This window comes from Pyrenophora tritici-repentis, chromosome 4 (assembly GCF_003171515.1).
Source record: "Pyrenophora tritici-repentis strain M4 chromosome 4, whole genome shotgun sequence".
Taxonomy (NCBI): domain Eukaryota; kingdom Fungi; phylum Ascomycota; class Dothideomycetes; order Pleosporales; family Pleosporaceae; genus Pyrenophora; species Pyrenophora tritici-repentis.
The window spans coordinates 524,297-540,969 of NC_089393.1; the positions used below are offsets into that span (position 1 = coordinate 524,297).

Below are 16,673 nucleotides of genomic sequence, written 5' to 3' on the forward strand. Positions count from 1 at the left end.
TTTAGCAATGCAATTATTGATTCGATAATGGTAGCTAAACATCCCATGCAAATACTTTAGAGAACCCAGAGTTATCATATGCAACCGGAACTCCACATGATGCAGTCCTTGTTCATACATTTACTATCCATTAATTTCGCCATCTTATCCATGTCCACCTACGAGATAGTGATCCTCCTCAACTGTGGTACCTGTGCCCTTGGAGCAGTGATGCTGAGCACACCATCCTTGAAGCTAGCGCTCACGTTCGCGACGTCGATGCGCTCTGGAAAGCGGAAGGTGCGCTCGAAAGATCCGTGCACGCGCTTTTCTTGCTGAGGCTGTTCTTGTGACTGCTGAGCTGGTACCTCGGTCTGGGGTTGAGTGGCAAGAGCTGTTTCGGTAGTAGCAGGCTCCTCAACAGCCTTCTCCTTGCCCTTGGGCTCCCTGGGTTCGGCAGGAGTCGATGATGATACAGATGATGTGGCGTCATCGCCGAGGTCTTCGAAGTCGTCCTCCACAGTTGGCTGGTATGACTTGTGCGATGCGGTATCGCTATCTGGAGTGGCAGCGCCGGCAGTTGTAGTGTCAGTCTCTGTGGCGTCCGCGGCCTCATGCTCGTTGGGTTTCTCCTCAGTAGCGGGTGCAGCTTCGATTTGAGGTTGCTGCGGCTCCGGCTGCGCCTTCTCAGACTGCCACAGAGTGTTGCCAGCGACCTTCAGTGTGCGTTCGTCAATCATCTCGACGTTGATGTTCTCCTGGTCGAAACCGTGGAAGTGACCATTGATCTGCCATCCCTTCTCGTTCTGGTTGACATCGAATTCAGCGCGGAGTGCACGCCTCCGTTCAAGCTCTTGTTGACGCTGGAGTTCGAGCTGACGTTGTGCCTCACGCTGAGCTTCGAGCCGTGCTGCAAGCTCTGCCTCACGCTGAGCTTCAAGTTGTGCTTGGCGCTTTGCTTCGCGGTCGATTTCGTTCAGTAGCTCATCGACTTGGCTGAGGAAGTACTGAGAGCGGCGAGCCTGAGGACGAGAGACACGATAAGCGTATGGAGACCGTGATGCCGGAGCACAGAAGCCATAGGGGTTGTACTGCGGCACCTGATAGGCGGGTGCGAAGCGGGGTGTGAGAACAAAAGCCATTGCTAATATGATAGGCTGGATGCTTGGAATTTGTTGATCGATATGTAGAATATTGGAGAAGGTTGGGGCTCAAGGGTAGTTGCGGATCTTAGATCTGTAGATATGTTTGTCTTTCAAATTGATGATGGACTCTTGGAGAGCGGAGATCCACTGATTTATAGACATGGTGTAGGAAGCAACAGCTTGCGTGCGCACTGATGAGAAATCCAGATTTCGTAAGATACGGAGAATGTCAGAAGTGTGTAGATGCTTCACGATGGTTGCTGATGGTTCCAGCTTTGTCACGAAGATGCGCGAAGTTTCGCGATACTTCTAGAATTTTCTACGTCATTTGGTGGCTGAAGTGGCGCAAGAGTCGCTTATGTAATGTGGCTGGCGCAGCACCCCTTAACCGTTAGTCCCCTTCCGTATCAACACGTCGAGAGCTGCAACAAGACTTTTTAGAATCATTCCTACATATTCGCGATGCAGTCTGTATTGTGAATTGCTTATCAAAGGCTTCGATAAGAGTCACTTTAGTAGCCACATAAGGGGGGCACAGCTACGCCGTCTGTATACATGCGCGATGTCTTCTTCACCACACTCGGTACACTAAGAAGTAACTTGGGGTGTTCTTCCAGTATGCGAGACGAGCTCAATTTGTTCAATGGCGATCAGCTGACGCGAAATGAGTCTTCCAATGAAAGCTGTATATGAGATAAACTCGGATAGGTATTATATCTGAGTTCATCAGTTATAATTTTGTAGAAGGCAGATGTGCATTACCGGTACACAGAGTTGGGAACGGAAGTGTATGTAAAAGTGAAAAGTGTCACTGACACCGGCATGTCGGTCAATTCCCTTCTCAACAGGGCTAGTGCTAGTACCAAGGGTACGAACGCGTAGTCGTAGCGGACTCAATGTTACTCTGCCATCACCCTTGAAACCTGTTACTCTACTCAGAGATACTCAAAGATAATGACTAACAGCACATACGAAACAATCGATTACAAAAAAGCACCAGCAACCAGCAAACCTCCGCCGTCGGCCACATCAAAGAATCTGCCTTCTCCATCAGCGGCCCGATCCCATCTAGCCTCGCATTCATCCCACAAAAAATACTCCGAAGGATTCCCCCCAACCCCTGCCTTCTCGTCCAATACCCCTGCATACCGCGGTTAGCGAAAACAAAATGCCAGATGCTGAGAACTCCAAGATTCTGGACCCGCGATGCGTTTTTTGTGAGCTAGGTATCGTCACGGCAAGCCTTCCTAATATGAACCCCATGTAGAAAACCGACGCTTCGGTCGAAAAATGCACCAAACGAATGAGGCTAGGGAAACTGGGGGGTTCCGTAGCTAACTACGAAACAATGCGCGATATTGTTGTACTTTTGTAACAAACCACTACCGTTGGTACGGATAGATGTTAGCAATGGCGAATTATATTCTACCCCTCATAGCAGCCGTAGCACTCACCCCCTTCACCCAAGCAGACTACTGCGTACGTTCCCTCGCACCCATGTCCTCCAAACTCAACCAACTAACCAACCCGCAAACACCCAGTGTACAGCTCTCTCCCTAAGCTCCCTCTCCCCCCACATCCTCTACCCAAACAGCACCGCCTACACCGCCCGAGAAGCCACCTACTTCGACATAAAACAACAACTCCTCACCCCCTCCTGCATCCTGCAGCCCAAAACCGCGCAACAAGTCTCCCTAGCCATCAAAACCCTCACAACAGCAAGTCGCCTCAAATCCTGTCCCTTCGCCATCCGCAGCGCAGGCCACACGCCCTACGCCGGCGCCTCGAATATTCAAGATGGTGTGACAATCGACCTGAAATACCTCAGCGACGTCATCTATGACACCGCCTCCCGCGTCGTTAGTATCGGGCCCGCGGCCAACTGGGGTGATGTATTCAAAACTCTGGAGCCGTATGGTGTCATGACAACAGGTGGACGCGCATCCTCCGTCGGCGTAGGCGGTTTGGTGCTAGGGGGCGGTATATCGTATTTCTCGCCCGAGCACGGGCTCGTTTGCGACAACGTGGTTGAGTTTGAAGTTGTGCTTTCCGACGGTTCCATTGTCGTGGCGAACAAAACCGTTGACGCTGACCTCTTCACCGTATTGAGAGGCGGAAACAACAATTTCGGTATCGTGACGGGGATTAAAATGAGCACGTTTCCCTACCAGGGCCTGTGGGGTGGACTAGTCTTGTACCCCGGTGAGAAGGAAAAGGTTCAACAACATTTTGAAGCGCTGGTCAGGTTCTCGGAAAACATGGGAAATGAACCAAAGGGCGCGGTTATTGTGATGCCGGTTTATATGAATGCGGTTGGGAAAGAGCAGGTGCTTAATGCGTATGATTATGCGGAGCCGGTACCGAGACCGGAGATTTACAGCGAATTTCTTGCGATTCAGGGAAATGTTTCTGATACGACGGGGATTAGAAATATGTCGTCGCTGGCGGGCGAGCTGGGGGCTTCGACTACGCATAGGTTTGTTTGAGCTGTTCTGAGTAGTACGTGGGAGGCGCTGACTTGAGTGATAGGATCTATTTTGGAACATTGACTTTTGCCAATGACATAAGAGTCATAACCAAAGCCCATGAGATCTTCTTGGACGTGCTGTCCAGTCTCAAGGCCAAGGCGGCGGGTGATTGGTCCATTTATACGCTTTTCCAACCCCTTCCTCCCGCGTACTGGAAAGATACCGCGGCAAAGGGTGGTAATGTCCTGGGTTTAGAGCGCTTTGGCAAACAGGCACTGTGTCGTAAGTATTGTTGCTCTCTGCAGCTAGTCAGGTGCTAACAGAAGGTCAGTGTACCAGCCCTATCTCATGTGGCAAGGAGCGGTCCAAGATGCGCTCTTTCAAGCTGCCGGTGCCGAGCTTGTCAGAAGAATCAGAGAGTATGCTGAGAGTCTCGAAGCTGCTAACCCGTATCTTTACCTGAACTACGCGGATATAACGCAGGACCCGCTCGCAAGTTACGGTGCTGAGGCTGTGGAGAAGATGAGAGCTGCAGCGAAAAAGTATGATCCCTCGGGCGTTTTCCAGGAACTCGTTCCAGGTGGCTTCAAAATCTCTCATGTACAGTAGATGTGTGGGTCGGTATGGTATAATCCATTCGTATATATACTTGTTGCTGTCTAATGACATACAATATGTACAGCTGGCATAGTTTACTAGAAGGTGCTTCTACAGATTATTTCACTATCATCTAGAAGCTGAACTTCATACCACCGTTTGCGCAAATGACGCTGCCCGTGGTCCATCCAGCTTCGGGCAAGCAAAGCATGCCGACAACGCCTGCAACCTCCTCGCTGTAGCCTGGTCGTCCTCCAGCATTCTGCGAAGCCTCGTAGATCCTGTCTGGGTCAATGCCCTTTCTTGGCGCCGCAAGCGGAGTGTTCTCGATGAAAGGCTTGTTCTGGGCAATGAAAGCGTCGTCGTTACTCCAGTACATATCAGTTGCGACGGGGCCGGGGTTGATTGCATTGACAGTGCATCGCTCCGCAAGCTCGCGAGACCAAGTACGGGTCATACTTTCAAGCGCCGCCTTGGTTCCGCCGTAGATGGATTGGCCCTTGTATCCGAGCGAGGAGCTGACAGAGGAGAGGTTGATGATTCGTCCGGAGCGGTCATTTGGCAGATATGGGTGAGCGGCTTGCACAAGCAGCAGTGGTCCTCGCACGTTGATGTTGTATTGTCTCGCGAAGTCCTCGCAGTCGACATTTTCAACATAGTTGTTCCCCGCCACACCAGCATTGTTGATGATGATGTCCAGCTGGAACTTGCCCGTCTTGGGGTGTTGGAAGTTGTTCTTGGTCACTTCCACCAGATGTTTTGGTCCATTCTCCGATCCCATGCTCGCTTGCACGCTGATAGCCTTGACTCCATATTCAGCTTCGAGCTCGGAGGCGAGGTCTTGGGCGGTTTGGGTAGACGAGTCGGACGTGTAGTTGATGACGACATTGCAGCCTTTGCTGGCCAAGTTGCGGGCAACCTCAACACCGATCCCTACACATGTCAGCATTGAACGAGGATAGTTATATGGCTGGTCATACCTCTAGAGGCTCCAGTTACAATGGCCGTCCGTCCCTCGAGGATGCGCTGACCAGAGCCACCGAGGTTAGTAGAGGCGGTGCGGGTGTGAGGTGGTCTGGTAGCCATTTTGGGGTATGCAAGGAAGATTATCCGCGGAGTTTTGAGTGTGTGCGAGGTTGATGGTGTATCCCTTAGCTACAGTTGGTGTCTTGATGGTGGCATGGCGGGGTTTTATCGGCGATGCGGGGTTGTGGAGACAGCTCAACCAGGCAAGTCACTCGGTGGTCTGGCCGCATCATCGTGAGTCTTCCTTCGGCGATTCACCGAATGCCACGGGAAGCTCTAGGCAATGCCTGGATCGCCAAAAAACCTGGATAACGCGGCGTCGAGGTGACTATAAAGGGAGAGTCGTGGCACGATTCCATGGCGGGGATCTACAGGGTCTGAGCTAGCTCGGAACTTGCCTGTTGAGCTGCAGATAGCTGCGCAAGCTGATTCATGGCCGTTACGACGACTCGTTGGAGTCGGAGAGCGGAGTAAATCCCTTGCTTCTGTATCATGGGAAAATCCGCATTGAGACACCGAAAACCGTAGATCTCAGTCAGACATGGCATTGCCAAGACTCCGATTTTCTCCCGCCGATGTCGGATATGGTGGAAGATTGAGCTGGCCTTGATAGTTAAGATTGGGATAGTGAGAACTTTACTCCGTTTCAACGAGTGGGAGACAGCACAAGTGACGCTCTAGATGAAACTAAGGTAGGCGCCCGAATTGTGCTTGATGCTGCCCAGATGCAGAACAGCGAGGTGCATAAACCCCTAGTAACTCCGGTGACGAGGTAACAAAGTTCAAAGGCGGTAAGAGGGCGCCAACGCGTATCGGAGCCGGTCTAGCGGTCTAGCGATGGACCCCGCGACGCTGCATACGCCAGCAAAAAACATAAAGCACACCATCCGCCTTTGCTTTTCTCCTCACACCCCTCCCTCCCTCCCCTCCTCCTCCTGCAACCAGTTCCTCATCTTACTCTCCCTCCCTTCATCACACAAGTCCATTGGACTAGCACAATCACAATGGTACACTCATCAGTACTCGGTTTCCCCCGCATGGGCGCGGACCGTGAGCTGAAGAAGGCCAACGAAGCTTACTGGGCTGACAAGCTCTCGCGGGACGACCTCATCAAGGAGGGCAAGCGTCTGCGATTGGAGCACTGGAAGATCCAAAAGGATGCCGGTGTCGATGTCATTCCCAGCAACGACTTTGCTTTCTACGACCATCTCCTAGACCACATCCAGCTCTTCAACGTAAGTTCATCTGACGCGAATAACAAGCACAATTGTCTAACTATTCCAGGCTATCCCAGAGCGCTACTCCAAGCACTCCCTCCACAAGCTCGATGAGTACTTTGCCATGGGCCGTGGCCACCAGAAGGAGGGTGTCGATGTCCCCAGTCTGGTAAGTCGAAACAGTCAGGCACAACAAAGAGCAATCGCTAACACTCATACAGGAAATGGTCAAGTGGTTCGACTCAAACTACCACTACGTCAAGCCCACCTTCCAGGATGGCCAGAGCTTCCAGCTTGCCGAGAACCCCAAGCCCGTTGCTGAGTTCCTCGAGGCCAAGGAGGCTGGCATCGTCACCCGCCCTGTCCTCATCGGTCCCGTCTCCTTCCTCGCCCTTGGCAAGGCCGACCGTGACCAGACCGTCGACCCCATCTCTCTCCTCGAGAAGCTCTTACCCGTATACGTTGAGCTCCTCCAGAAGCTGAAGGAGGCTGGTGCCGAATACGTTCAGATTGACGAGCCTGTTCTCGTTTACGATCTGCCCCAGAAGGTCAAGGACGCCTTCAAGCCCGCATACGAGAAGCTCGTTGCCAGCGGCCTTCCTAAGCTCATCCTCGCCACCTACTTCGGTGATGTTGTACACAACTTGGACGTCTTCCCCAGCCTGCAGGGTGTTGCTGGTATCCACATCGACCTTGTCAGGAACCCTGAACAGCTCGACCAGGTCATCAGCAAGCTTGGCTCCAGCCAGGTTCTCTCTGCTGGTGTTGTCGACGGCCGCAACATCTGGAAGACCAACTTCAAGAACGCCATTGAGATCATCGAGACCGCCGTCCAGAAGCTTGGCAAGGACCGTGTTCTCGTCGCCACTTCCAGCTCGCTTCTCCACACTCCCCACTCTCTCGACAGCGAGAAGAAGCTTCCCGAGGAGGTCAAGGATTGGTTCTCCTTCGCCGTCCAGAAGGTCTCCGAGGTTGTCGTCATTGCCAAGGCTGTCAACGACGGCCCTGCTGCCGTCCGTGAGGCACTCGAGGCCAACGCCAAGTCGATGCAGGCTCGCGCCTCATCGGCCCGCACCAACAACAAGGCTGTCAAGGACCGCCAGGCTAGTGTCACCCCCGAGCAGCACGAGCGCAAGTCTGCCTTCCCTGAGCGATATGCTCAGCAGAAGAAGCACCTCAGCCTCCCCACCTTCCCTACCACTACCATTGGATCCTTCCCTCAGACCAAGGAGATCCGTATCTCGCGTAACAAGTTCACCAAGGGTGAGATCACCGCTGAGGAGTACGAGAAGTTCATTGAGAAGGAGATCGACGATGTCATCAAGATCCAAGATGAGCTTGACCTTGATGTCTACGTCCACGGTGAGCCCGAGCGTAACGACATGGTGCAGTACTTCGGTGAGCGCCTTGACGGTTATGTCTTCACCACCAAGGGCTGGGTTCAGTCTTACGGATCTCGTTGCGTCCGTCCTCCGATCATTGTCGGTGACATCTCCCGCCCGGCTCCTATGACCGTCAAGGAGTCCAAGTACGCTGCCTCGGTATCCAAGAAGCCCATGAAGGGTATGCTTACTGGACCCATCACCTGCCTCCGATGGTCCTTCCCCCGTGACGATGTCCACCAGTCTGTCCAAGCTCAACAGCTTGCTCTCGCTCTCCGCGACGAGGTCGTTGACCTCGAGGCTGCCGGCATCTACGTCATTCAGGTCGACGAGCCTGCTCTCCGTGAAGGTCTTCCCCTCCGTGCTGGCACTGAGCGTGAGAAGTACCTCTCATGGGCCGTTGACTCTTTCAAGCTTGCTTGCGCTGGTGTCCAGGACTCGACTCAGATACACTCCCACTTCTGCTACTCTGAGTTCCAGGACTTCTTCCACGCCATTGCCGCGCTTGATGCCGACGTTCTGTCCATCGAGAACAGCAAGAGCGACGCCAAGCTCCTCAAGGTGTTTGAGGACAAGGCCTACCCCCGCCACATCGGACCTGGTGTCTACGACATCCACTCCCCTCGTGTTCCTTCCGAGGAGGAGATTAAGGACCGCATGGCGGAGATGCTCAAGTACCTCAAGCCCGAGCAGCTCTGGGTCAACCCCGACTGCGGTCTCAAGACGCGTCAGTGGAAGGAGACCAAGGCTGCGCTGATCAACATGGTCAACGCGGCCAAGTTCTACCGCAAGAAGTACTCTTCTTAAATTCTTCTGCCATTTGGCATAAATTTGTGACTGTGTTTCATCAACGCAGTCACGTCCGAGCAGCATATCAACTTACTGCCGTGTAATGTGTGTAATGAATAGTTATGATACCCAAAAGTTCAACCTGCACCATGGGTCATTTAGGGGTGCAAAATGGAGAGAGGTCTGGGGTGAACGATCTCAACATGGGCGTTCATCATCATCATCAAGCAGCAGGGGGCTGGCTTTGGCGTTATTTGGGGCCTTTATTTAGGCATGGCATGGCATGGTCGTTATGACGGAGCCCGGATGGTGCATGTTAGAATAGAGGACCTCATCTGAATGAGTAGTACCAAAAAAATCTATCAATGTTTGCATCACATCCATCTTGACATATCAGATTGCAGCCATAGTTATATCCTTGTCATGTATATATTCTTCTGTTGATAGTGATGAACGATGGGTTGGTGACATGGCCATTACGTGTTGTCGTGTTCTTACATGTAAGTGTACGTCACAGCAGGACGAGCAGTATTGTATTTGCTTTTGGTGGACCCTTTGGAATTAGGAGGCGTGATACAGACGTACGAGGGTGCCAAGGAACGTCAAAACTACATTCTGCACGAGGATATTGTTCAATGGACTACATGCGTGGCGATGCAGCTGGAGTTTGCAGTATCAGTGGATCTGACATGTTCGTAGCGTTGAGGGCGACTAGAGCGCAATTGGCAATGGCCTGATGTTTATTTCCTGGCTTGCGCGTGGAATCGGCTGCTCTTGCCTTGGTGGAGAGAAAGAGGCCGGGTGGGGCTCCGCTCGTGCGGTCATACCGACTGTCAACCAGCCTCCCTTTCATCACGCGTGCACCGTGTTGCAGCATAATCCCTACTGTACACTGTAGATGCTATTTACAACTCCGAATGCGATAATGATTTTACGCGTTGCTGTGATGGCCAATGATGAAAAGGTTGCGATGAACATGTTCACATGTGATGATGCGCAACAAGGCACGTGCGGACGGTTCGTTGCCCTGCGCGACCCTGTTTACCAACCCACTTGGCGGCCGCAATCAGGGCCAAAAGCACATTCCGAGCCCGTGTGCCCCAACACGGCATGCTCTGCTGATTGGACGCCTCCACGCAGTTTCAACCCAAGTACGGGCGTCAGGGTACTGCGTTGCGCAACTGCGGAGAGCTGGAAGGCTGGGCCTCTGTGTTGATGACCCGGGTAGCCAGCCACCTTGACGGCCCCGTGCATGAACTGCAGATCTGATTCTGCCCCTCTAGCCTTTCATCTACGCCATTGAATTCAGTAGTGTCGTCGCTACTACTCTCTGTGCGACGTCGTCTTGCAAGAAACAGCAACGTGGTTCATGGGTCGTTTGTTGCACTGTTTGAGGTGAACGTCCTCTTCCAGTCAGCACGACTCACCACCATGTCTTCACGCAAACTGCTGTCCCTTGAGGGACGAATACGAAGCATGTCAATCCTCCATCTGGCGCTCATCCTCTCTACCGTCGCAACATCTGTCGCCCAAATGCCTTACAACCCGACGCGGATTCTCCAGAACAACGATACCCTCTATGTCTTCCGCCCATCGTCCCAGTCGACTGCTCAGTTTCAGTTAGATAGCGTCGATATTTCGTCCAAGCTTGTGGCCTCGAATCTCCCCTACAACACGATATCTTCAACCCTACCTTTCCTCGACGACACCACGCCGCGCGCCTTTACTCCGATCCTCGATCATGACGGGAACTTGACTGTGTATGCTGGCGACTGTACTTTGGGGGCAAGTGGAGGACAGATATGGAGTTTTACGTCGGGTGGAAATGGAAAGCCCAGCTGGAGCAAGGAAAAGGTGTCTGTCGTGGACGGTTCGCACACTTCCATCATGGGTGCCAATTACCTCAGTGGTGGAATGTCCTTTTCATCTGTCGTAGGCGGAAAAGCTAGGAACACTGGAGCATACTTCTTTGGCGGCATGTGTCCCAACCAAACCGAGTCCGACAGCAAGTGGCAATCTGCGGCCAACTACTCCAACCTCATGGTCACTCTCCAGCCCGATGGCTCCGCCAGTCAACCCCTCAACTTAAAGCTGGATATTTCATCAAGTCGCGGACCACCGGTACCAGAAGCTGGCTTCACCATCACTGGCCTACCACCAACCTTCTCAGATCGGAGCGACGGCACGCAAATTCAACAACAGAACTTCCTTCTCATTGGAGGACACACCAGTGCTGCCTTCATCAACATGTCGCAAATTGCCTTGTTCTCGCTCCCCGAACAAGGCTGGACCTTTGTCGGTGTGCAACAACCCGATACATCTCGTAAAGATCTGGCGGTCCGAGCAGACGTCTCTACCGTCGATCCTCGATCAGGTCATACTGCTGTCATGAGTGAAGATGGGAAACAGATCATTGTCGTTGGTGGCTGGGTTGGCGACGTCAATACACCGGCAGAGCCTCCACTCGCGATTCTTAACATCGCCGACGGCTATGGGGGTGATGGTAACTGGCAATGGACAGTACCTGTTACGAATGGTGCAGGGCTACCGAAGGGCTCAGGTCTCTATGGTCATGGTGCGGCCATGCTGCCAGGCGGCGTAATGATGATCACTGGGGGTTATACTATTTCACCACCTAGCACGCGGCGCGCAAGGGCTATTTCAGCCAAGGCCAATACTCTCACCTACTTCTTGAACGTCACTTCCAGGACCTGGATCGCCGATTACATGCCTCCTCCAGGCATGTTTTTCGATTCAGCCAACAGCGGGCTGTTATCTACCACAGCACAAAAAGCCGGCTTGGGAGTTGGGATAGGTATTGGACTGGCCGCTGTATGTGGCCTGTTTGCCTTTTACATCTGGTATACAAGGCGTCTCAAAAAGCAACGAGATATCCGCGAGAAACAACTTCAGAACTTATCATACAACACGCACAGATATAGTCCCGAAGACTACTCACCAGGCTTTGACGGCCGCATTGGTCACTCTGATCCTTTGGATCGCCTTCCAGATCCGAACGGCCCGTACTACTTCCCGCCTGGCACTCAGGGAGGTCAAGGCTGGAAAGCCACAAGTCGGGGAGATGTTGAGAGGACCGGGCTGCTAGTTGAGATTCCAAGTCCGACGCGCGGACTGCGACGTAATCTGGGCGGTAGACCCTATTCCATCGGTAGAACTCGTGGTCCGGGAGGCATACACCCGATTGACGAACTTGAAGAAGATGCCGAAGACGATTCTGGCCACGACAATGCTTACCAAACTGAAATGACCGAAACGCGCCCCAGGTCTAGGGCGAACATACTAGATAATGCCCCGATTCTTGACCCTTTCATCACCTCTCGCGCCAATGCCCAACGAGATCTCTTCTCCACGCCACATGGTTTGTCTGCAATTCAAACTTCTGACCTCAACGGAAACCAGGGATCCGGACGTATCAGTCTGAACATGGCAGGAAGGATATCACCGGAAAAGTCTACCTCTGACCGTACCGACTCCAACTTGAGCGAGACTAGTGTTCATTCTTGGACATCTTCTCATGCTGGCGTAGTGCGCAGTACTTCAATGCGATCGAGCGCCATGATGGACATGGTGACTGCCAATCCCTTCAAGACGCCAGACGCAAGCCCGACACACGAAAAAGTCAAGAGGACATTCGAAACTGGCCTTTCCCGTGATGATGTTCCGCAAACTGTCAGCATTGAACCAGATGGCGTTCCCCATTATAACACCACCTCTTCCTTTCCACGTCTTCAAGCAGAAGGCCAGGCGTTATTGGGAGGCAATCCTGAGCGATCAAGACCAGACACAGGTTCTTCTAATTCAGCACATCGCCACACAGAAAGCGGTGGTAGTCAAACTGTGACAACGACTCCAGCAACATCAGTTGGGTTAGATTCGGCTGCTATCGCACAACCAGCAGCAAGAGTGCGCAGGATGAGCTGGCTGGGAAGTGTTCGCAGAGTATTAACAAGATCCGCCTCGAGCGCCGAGCGTAGATCACTCGCTGCCACAATGACCTACCACGAACCCTATAGAGACGATCCCATCTCCCCCATCGAAAAGACCCCAGCCTCTGCAAGAAAGTCCTTCCCAGCAGCAACAGCACCACCCCGCCGAGCCGCCTCCGACGCAAGCTTCTGGCGCAACCGCCGCGGCCAACAAGACTGGCTAGAAGACGAACAAGACTCAACCTGGCGCCGAACGGCCGGCGACGACTGGGGCACCCCCGAAGACATCGCCATGGCGGAACGCGAACGCGCACGACAAGAATGGCGCGAACGAGGAAACCTCCTCGTCAACATCAACAACGGCGATCGCCTACCCACCCCCCGCACACCAATCAGCCCCGACCAACTCGGCATCCCGCCCATCCTTGACCGGCCCTGCACCCCCGCCAGCGAAGCAGACTGGGACGTTGAAGCCGCCGTCGAGCGCCGCGTAGTCCAAGTCATGTTTACAGTTCCGAAATCTAAACTCCGCGTTGTCAACGCTGACATCGATGGCTGTAGTATCATGTCCGTCCCTACTCGTGATGCTGGTGGTGGTGGTGGTGGTGGCAGTGATGATCGCACTGCTCCCCCGGAGTCTGGCAATGCTACCGGTTCGCCAAGTCGTGTCAAAGATCTCGCGGGGAGGTTTGAGCAGTTGAATTATAATAGTAGCCCGCGTACGTTGCCAAGGCCTTCGCCGTCGAATTCTATCAAGTCGATGAAGATTAGGCAGAAGGGGAGTTCGGCGTCGTTGGCGGCCGGGCAGATGGGTGCAGGTACGGGTGCGAGGGGGAGGGGGGTGAGAAAAAGGAGTGGTGGTGGTGGTGGTGGTGATGGTGAGGCAGGGGAGTAAGGCGGTCGTGCTCTTCTGCTTTCAATGTTCTTTTTCATATTTTCGACAAGAATTTGCTAGTCATGCACAGCGGTATAGTGGTTTTACCGCGATAGGCGTTCGTTTTCTTCAGTCAGAGCGATACCTCAGGATGTGTTATGTAGGGGGTTTTATTATTCGGGTTAGATATTTTATTGCATGGGGGGGAGGGCAACGTCTGTGGTTATGATGACGATGTTGATGTTGATGTTACGGGGAAAATATCATTATATGTTGGTAGGCCTTGTACGATCGTACGGGTGAATAACAACAACGAGGTTCTTCTGGTGACTGGTATTGGTATTGATCTTCTACGAACATAGCTGCTACGAAGGTACACCTAAGCTCTGCGCAAGGTGGGCCGAAGTCGGGCCGAAGTGTCAAGCAGCCGACGTCTCTACCGATACTCACGATTCGACATTGGAAGTCTTTTCTTTCTGGATAGCTAGTAACTCTGCTTGTATCGGTAGTGACAGTGTGTGTAGCATCAAACATCAAAGCTTGTCGGCCTCTGCACCCATCCATCTACTCGGACTGTCAGCTTGTTGCCGTCAATAAAGCGTTCAAGAGCGCGGTTTGGCGATGCCTTCGTGAAGGCGTCAGCAGGATTATCGTCACCATTGATCCAGCGGATCTCAGTGATCTCGCGACGCTCATATGATTGACGCAGCGCCATGATGTCGATCATAAGACGCTTCTCCTTCGTTGTTCCAAGCTTAACGAGGCACTCGTACAAGGAGTACGAGTCTGTACAGACAACCAAGGGAACCTCAGGTATTCTAAGTCGTTCTGTGACTATTCTTAAGGTAGTGGCAATAGCGATGCCTATATCAAAGCCGTTGACCATGCCATAAATCTCAGAGGCTAGTACGCTCCTTGTGACGCGCTTACATTTTGTAGAGCTGTAGTGGATTATGTTGCCTTGGATTGTGAAGGTGTTAGCGTCAATAGACTCGTTGACGAGCATGAGGACAAAGCCGAGCTGTGAGCTGAGGTCCTTGTTGTTGGCAAAGGAGCCGTCTACGAAGACCATCAACTTAGCCTCCGTGAGATTGACAGTGATGTAACGGAGGCCACGATCGAGGTTCTCTATCTGCCACTTCAGGCGCTTGTTGAGTGCCTTGATGTCCTCATCTGATGGTTGCTGCGCCTGAGCGGCGACGGACAGATCGAATGACGCCTCTGGTTGGCATGTTGATGCGATGTACGCTCCGCGGGCGCGCTGCTCTGTGTACTGTTGCGCGCGGTCGGGTGCCCTAACGTCCACAAGTTTGATCTTTCCTCCTTGTCCTTTCTGCCTAAGGTTCAGAATTGGTTTGCTAGCGTCGATCGTGAGTGTACATCCATTAAAATCCAATTGAATTTCTGGTGTAAGGACAGACTTTGGTTTCGATCTAAACTCTGCCTTCTGGATCTTTTTCTCTTCAAGTAACGAGAACGCGGGTGTCCCAAGCATGAGAGTGTCATCTGTTTGCATGCCAACGATGCCGAAGATGCTGGTGTCGCTGTTTGTGATTAACAGGCATGGGTCGTACGTAGATGTTGCCATGTCCAGTTCCTTGCAATGGTGCCCATGATAGGTTGTCCACCAGTGGACTCCTGCCTCTGCGATTCCATACAGTGGCTTGATCACATGGAGTAGCGTGCCCCTCGGATATCGTGGTACCAGCTCAGTAGGAAGATGTGCGAGTATCGTCCTCTTCAGGGTTGTCTGCGCCTGGGGATACGCCTGCGTGATATCACGGAGCTCTATGTTCATTCCGCGTTGTACCATCTCGGGCGCCAGCAGTGATCGGAATGGTCTGGTCTGGTCTGGTCTGAGGGTACAGACCAGACCAGACCAGGTGCTTACATAAGGACCGGTCCGACCAGACCGGTCCGACCAACAAGACCGCCAAGAATGAGGCTGAAGCAAAGAAGGAAGCCGAGGAAATGTGTTTTACTACTGACTGTCAATCTAGTCGTCTTCGTTCTCACTATCCTCGATATCGCTGTTCCCCTCAGCTTGGGGCTTTCCATACCAGGCCCGGAGACACTCGCACGCTTCTATAATATCTGCCTTCAGCCTACCACGGCGATCGACGATAGTAAGCTTCGCGCTACTAAAAAGACGTTCGCATTCATCCGACATAGGCGAGATCGCAAACATGTCTAGAGCGAAGCGAGCGAGATCTCGTTGGGAGTCGTAGCGAGATAGCCAGTACGCAATAGCCTCATTGCAACCTGCCTCTTCGTTATGAAGCCGGTCAGTAGAGATGTATTGTTCATACAAATCAGTTGTAGAAACTGGAGCGTCTATTCGAATGCGCTTATGTTCCCGCTGGCGATCAAATGCTGGGTCAGGATCTCTCTCCTTCCTGGCTGGTGGTGGCAGCATCTCGACAGGGTACCTTCCCTTATACTCTGTCTCCCAGAGATGCTTCACCGCTAATTGTGCGTTTTCAAACCACCTCTTCTTCTCTTCGTCGCCATGAAGAACCCACTCTTGCCTGAACCATCCCCACTTGCGATATGGATCAAGGATTTGAGCCGCATAATATGCCGGTGGAAGGTCAGTATCTTCAGGGAATCGATTTTGCCAATTCAGCTGCTGATTGTTATAGTACTCAACGCACTTTAACCAAGCAGCATCAGCGCAGCCTTGAAGGTACTTCCATGTAAAGTTGTTATCGTCCTCAGTGTGGATGTCGTGGTAGTGATCCTTCGTCTCGCTTATCTCCCGGAGAAGGCAGTCCAAAGTTGAAAACCAGTCCGCAAGTGACGTCTTCTTACCTTCAGAAAGCAAAGTTGCAGCATAGAAGTCTTTGAGAGCGAGTTCAATCTTTTCAAGCTCAAACCAGTGCTGTCCATCAAGCTTAAAGTTCGCGATCCCTACGGAGCCCTTTCCAGGTACATGACGAGCCGAGAAGAGCTCTAAACGTTCTCGAACATTTAATGCACGTGTAATCGAATAAAACCATGAGTTCCAGCGGGTCGAGTTGTTCTGGATAAGCTCAAGCCCGTCGAATTGCGAAAGATCTCCGCCGATAATAATTGTAGCAAACTCCTCACGCCGTTGTGGAGTAAGCCTGATGTATCGCACCAGGTTGTGAAGACGACCCAAACATCCGAACTTCTTCCAGAGCTCTTCCACCTTCGTATAGTCGCCACGTTGATGATGCTTCTCCAGCTTCGCAAGATACTTCTCACAGTTTCGCCCCATAAGGAACA

General features: G+C 52.5%; 7 protein-coding genes across 7 annotated transcripts; 3 read left to right on the top strand and 4 right to left on the bottom strand.

Annotated features, from left to right (window-relative positions):
* Positions 1-158: 158 nt before the first annotated feature.
* PtrM4_089730 (IbpA, Molecular chaperone (small heat shock protein)) lies at positions 159-1,121 on the bottom strand (the record flags this gene model as incomplete). The annotated part of the gene is made up of 1 exon (XM_001934571.2): positions 159-1,121. The coding sequence occupies one exon, from the start codon at positions 1,119-1,121 to the stop codon at positions 159-161; it is 963 nt and encodes a 320-aa protein (XP_001934606.1).
* Positions 1,122-2,534: 1,413 nt separating this feature from the next.
* Positions 2,535-4,201, top strand: PtrM4_089740 (GlcD, FAD/FMN-containing dehydrogenase; the record flags this gene model as incomplete). Its single annotated transcript, XM_001934570.1, has 4 exons — positions 2,535-2,603; positions 2,666-3,600; positions 3,654-3,874; positions 3,924-4,201. 4 exons carry the CDS (start codon positions 2,535-2,537, stop codon positions 4,199-4,201), a joined length of 1,503 nt encoding a protein of 500 aa, XP_001934605.1.
* Positions 4,202-4,322: 121 nt separating this feature from the next.
* PtrM4_089750 (FabG, Dehydrogenase with different specificities (related to short-chain alcohol dehydrogenase)) lies at positions 4,323-5,275 on the bottom strand (the record flags this gene model as incomplete). The annotated part of the gene is made up of 2 exons (XM_001934569.2): positions 4,323-5,122; positions 5,170-5,275. 2 exons carry the CDS (start codon positions 5,273-5,275, stop codon positions 4,323-4,325), a joined length of 906 nt encoding a protein of 301 aa, XP_001934604.1.
* A 944-nt stretch (positions 5,276-6,219) lies between these two features.
* On the top strand, positions 6,220-8,621 carry PtrM4_089760 (MetE, Methionine synthase II (cobalamin-independent); the record flags this gene model as incomplete). The annotated part of the gene is made up of 3 exons (XM_001934568.2): positions 6,220-6,450; positions 6,500-6,601; positions 6,654-8,621. The coding sequence occupies 3 exons, from the start codon at positions 6,220-6,222 to the stop codon at positions 8,619-8,621; spliced, it is 2,301 nt and encodes a 766-aa protein (XP_001934603.1).
* A 1,413-nt stretch (positions 8,622-10,034) lies between these two features.
* PtrM4_089770 (Atrophin-1 multi-domain protein) lies at positions 10,035-13,321 on the top strand (the record flags this gene model as incomplete). The annotated part of the gene is made up of 2 exons (XM_066106891.1): positions 10,035-13,121; positions 13,265-13,321. The coding sequence occupies 2 exons, from the start codon at positions 10,035-10,037 to the stop codon at positions 13,319-13,321; spliced, it is 3,144 nt and encodes a 1,047-aa protein (XP_065962559.1).
* A 629-nt stretch (positions 13,322-13,950) lies between these two features.
* PtrM4_089780 (uncharacterized protein) lies at positions 13,951-15,237 on the bottom strand (the record flags this gene model as incomplete). The annotated part of the gene is made up of 1 exon (XM_066106892.1): positions 13,951-15,237. One exon carries the CDS (start codon positions 15,235-15,237, stop codon positions 13,951-13,953), a length of 1,287 nt encoding a protein of 428 aa, XP_065962560.1.
* A 183-nt stretch (positions 15,238-15,420) lies between these two features.
* PtrM4_089790 (uncharacterized protein) lies at positions 15,421-16,665 on the bottom strand (the record flags this gene model as incomplete). The annotated part of the gene is made up of 1 exon (XM_066106893.1): positions 15,421-16,665. The coding sequence occupies one exon, from the start codon at positions 16,663-16,665 to the stop codon at positions 15,421-15,423; it is 1,245 nt and encodes a 414-aa protein (XP_065962561.1).
* Positions 16,666-16,673: the final 8 nt, after the last annotated feature.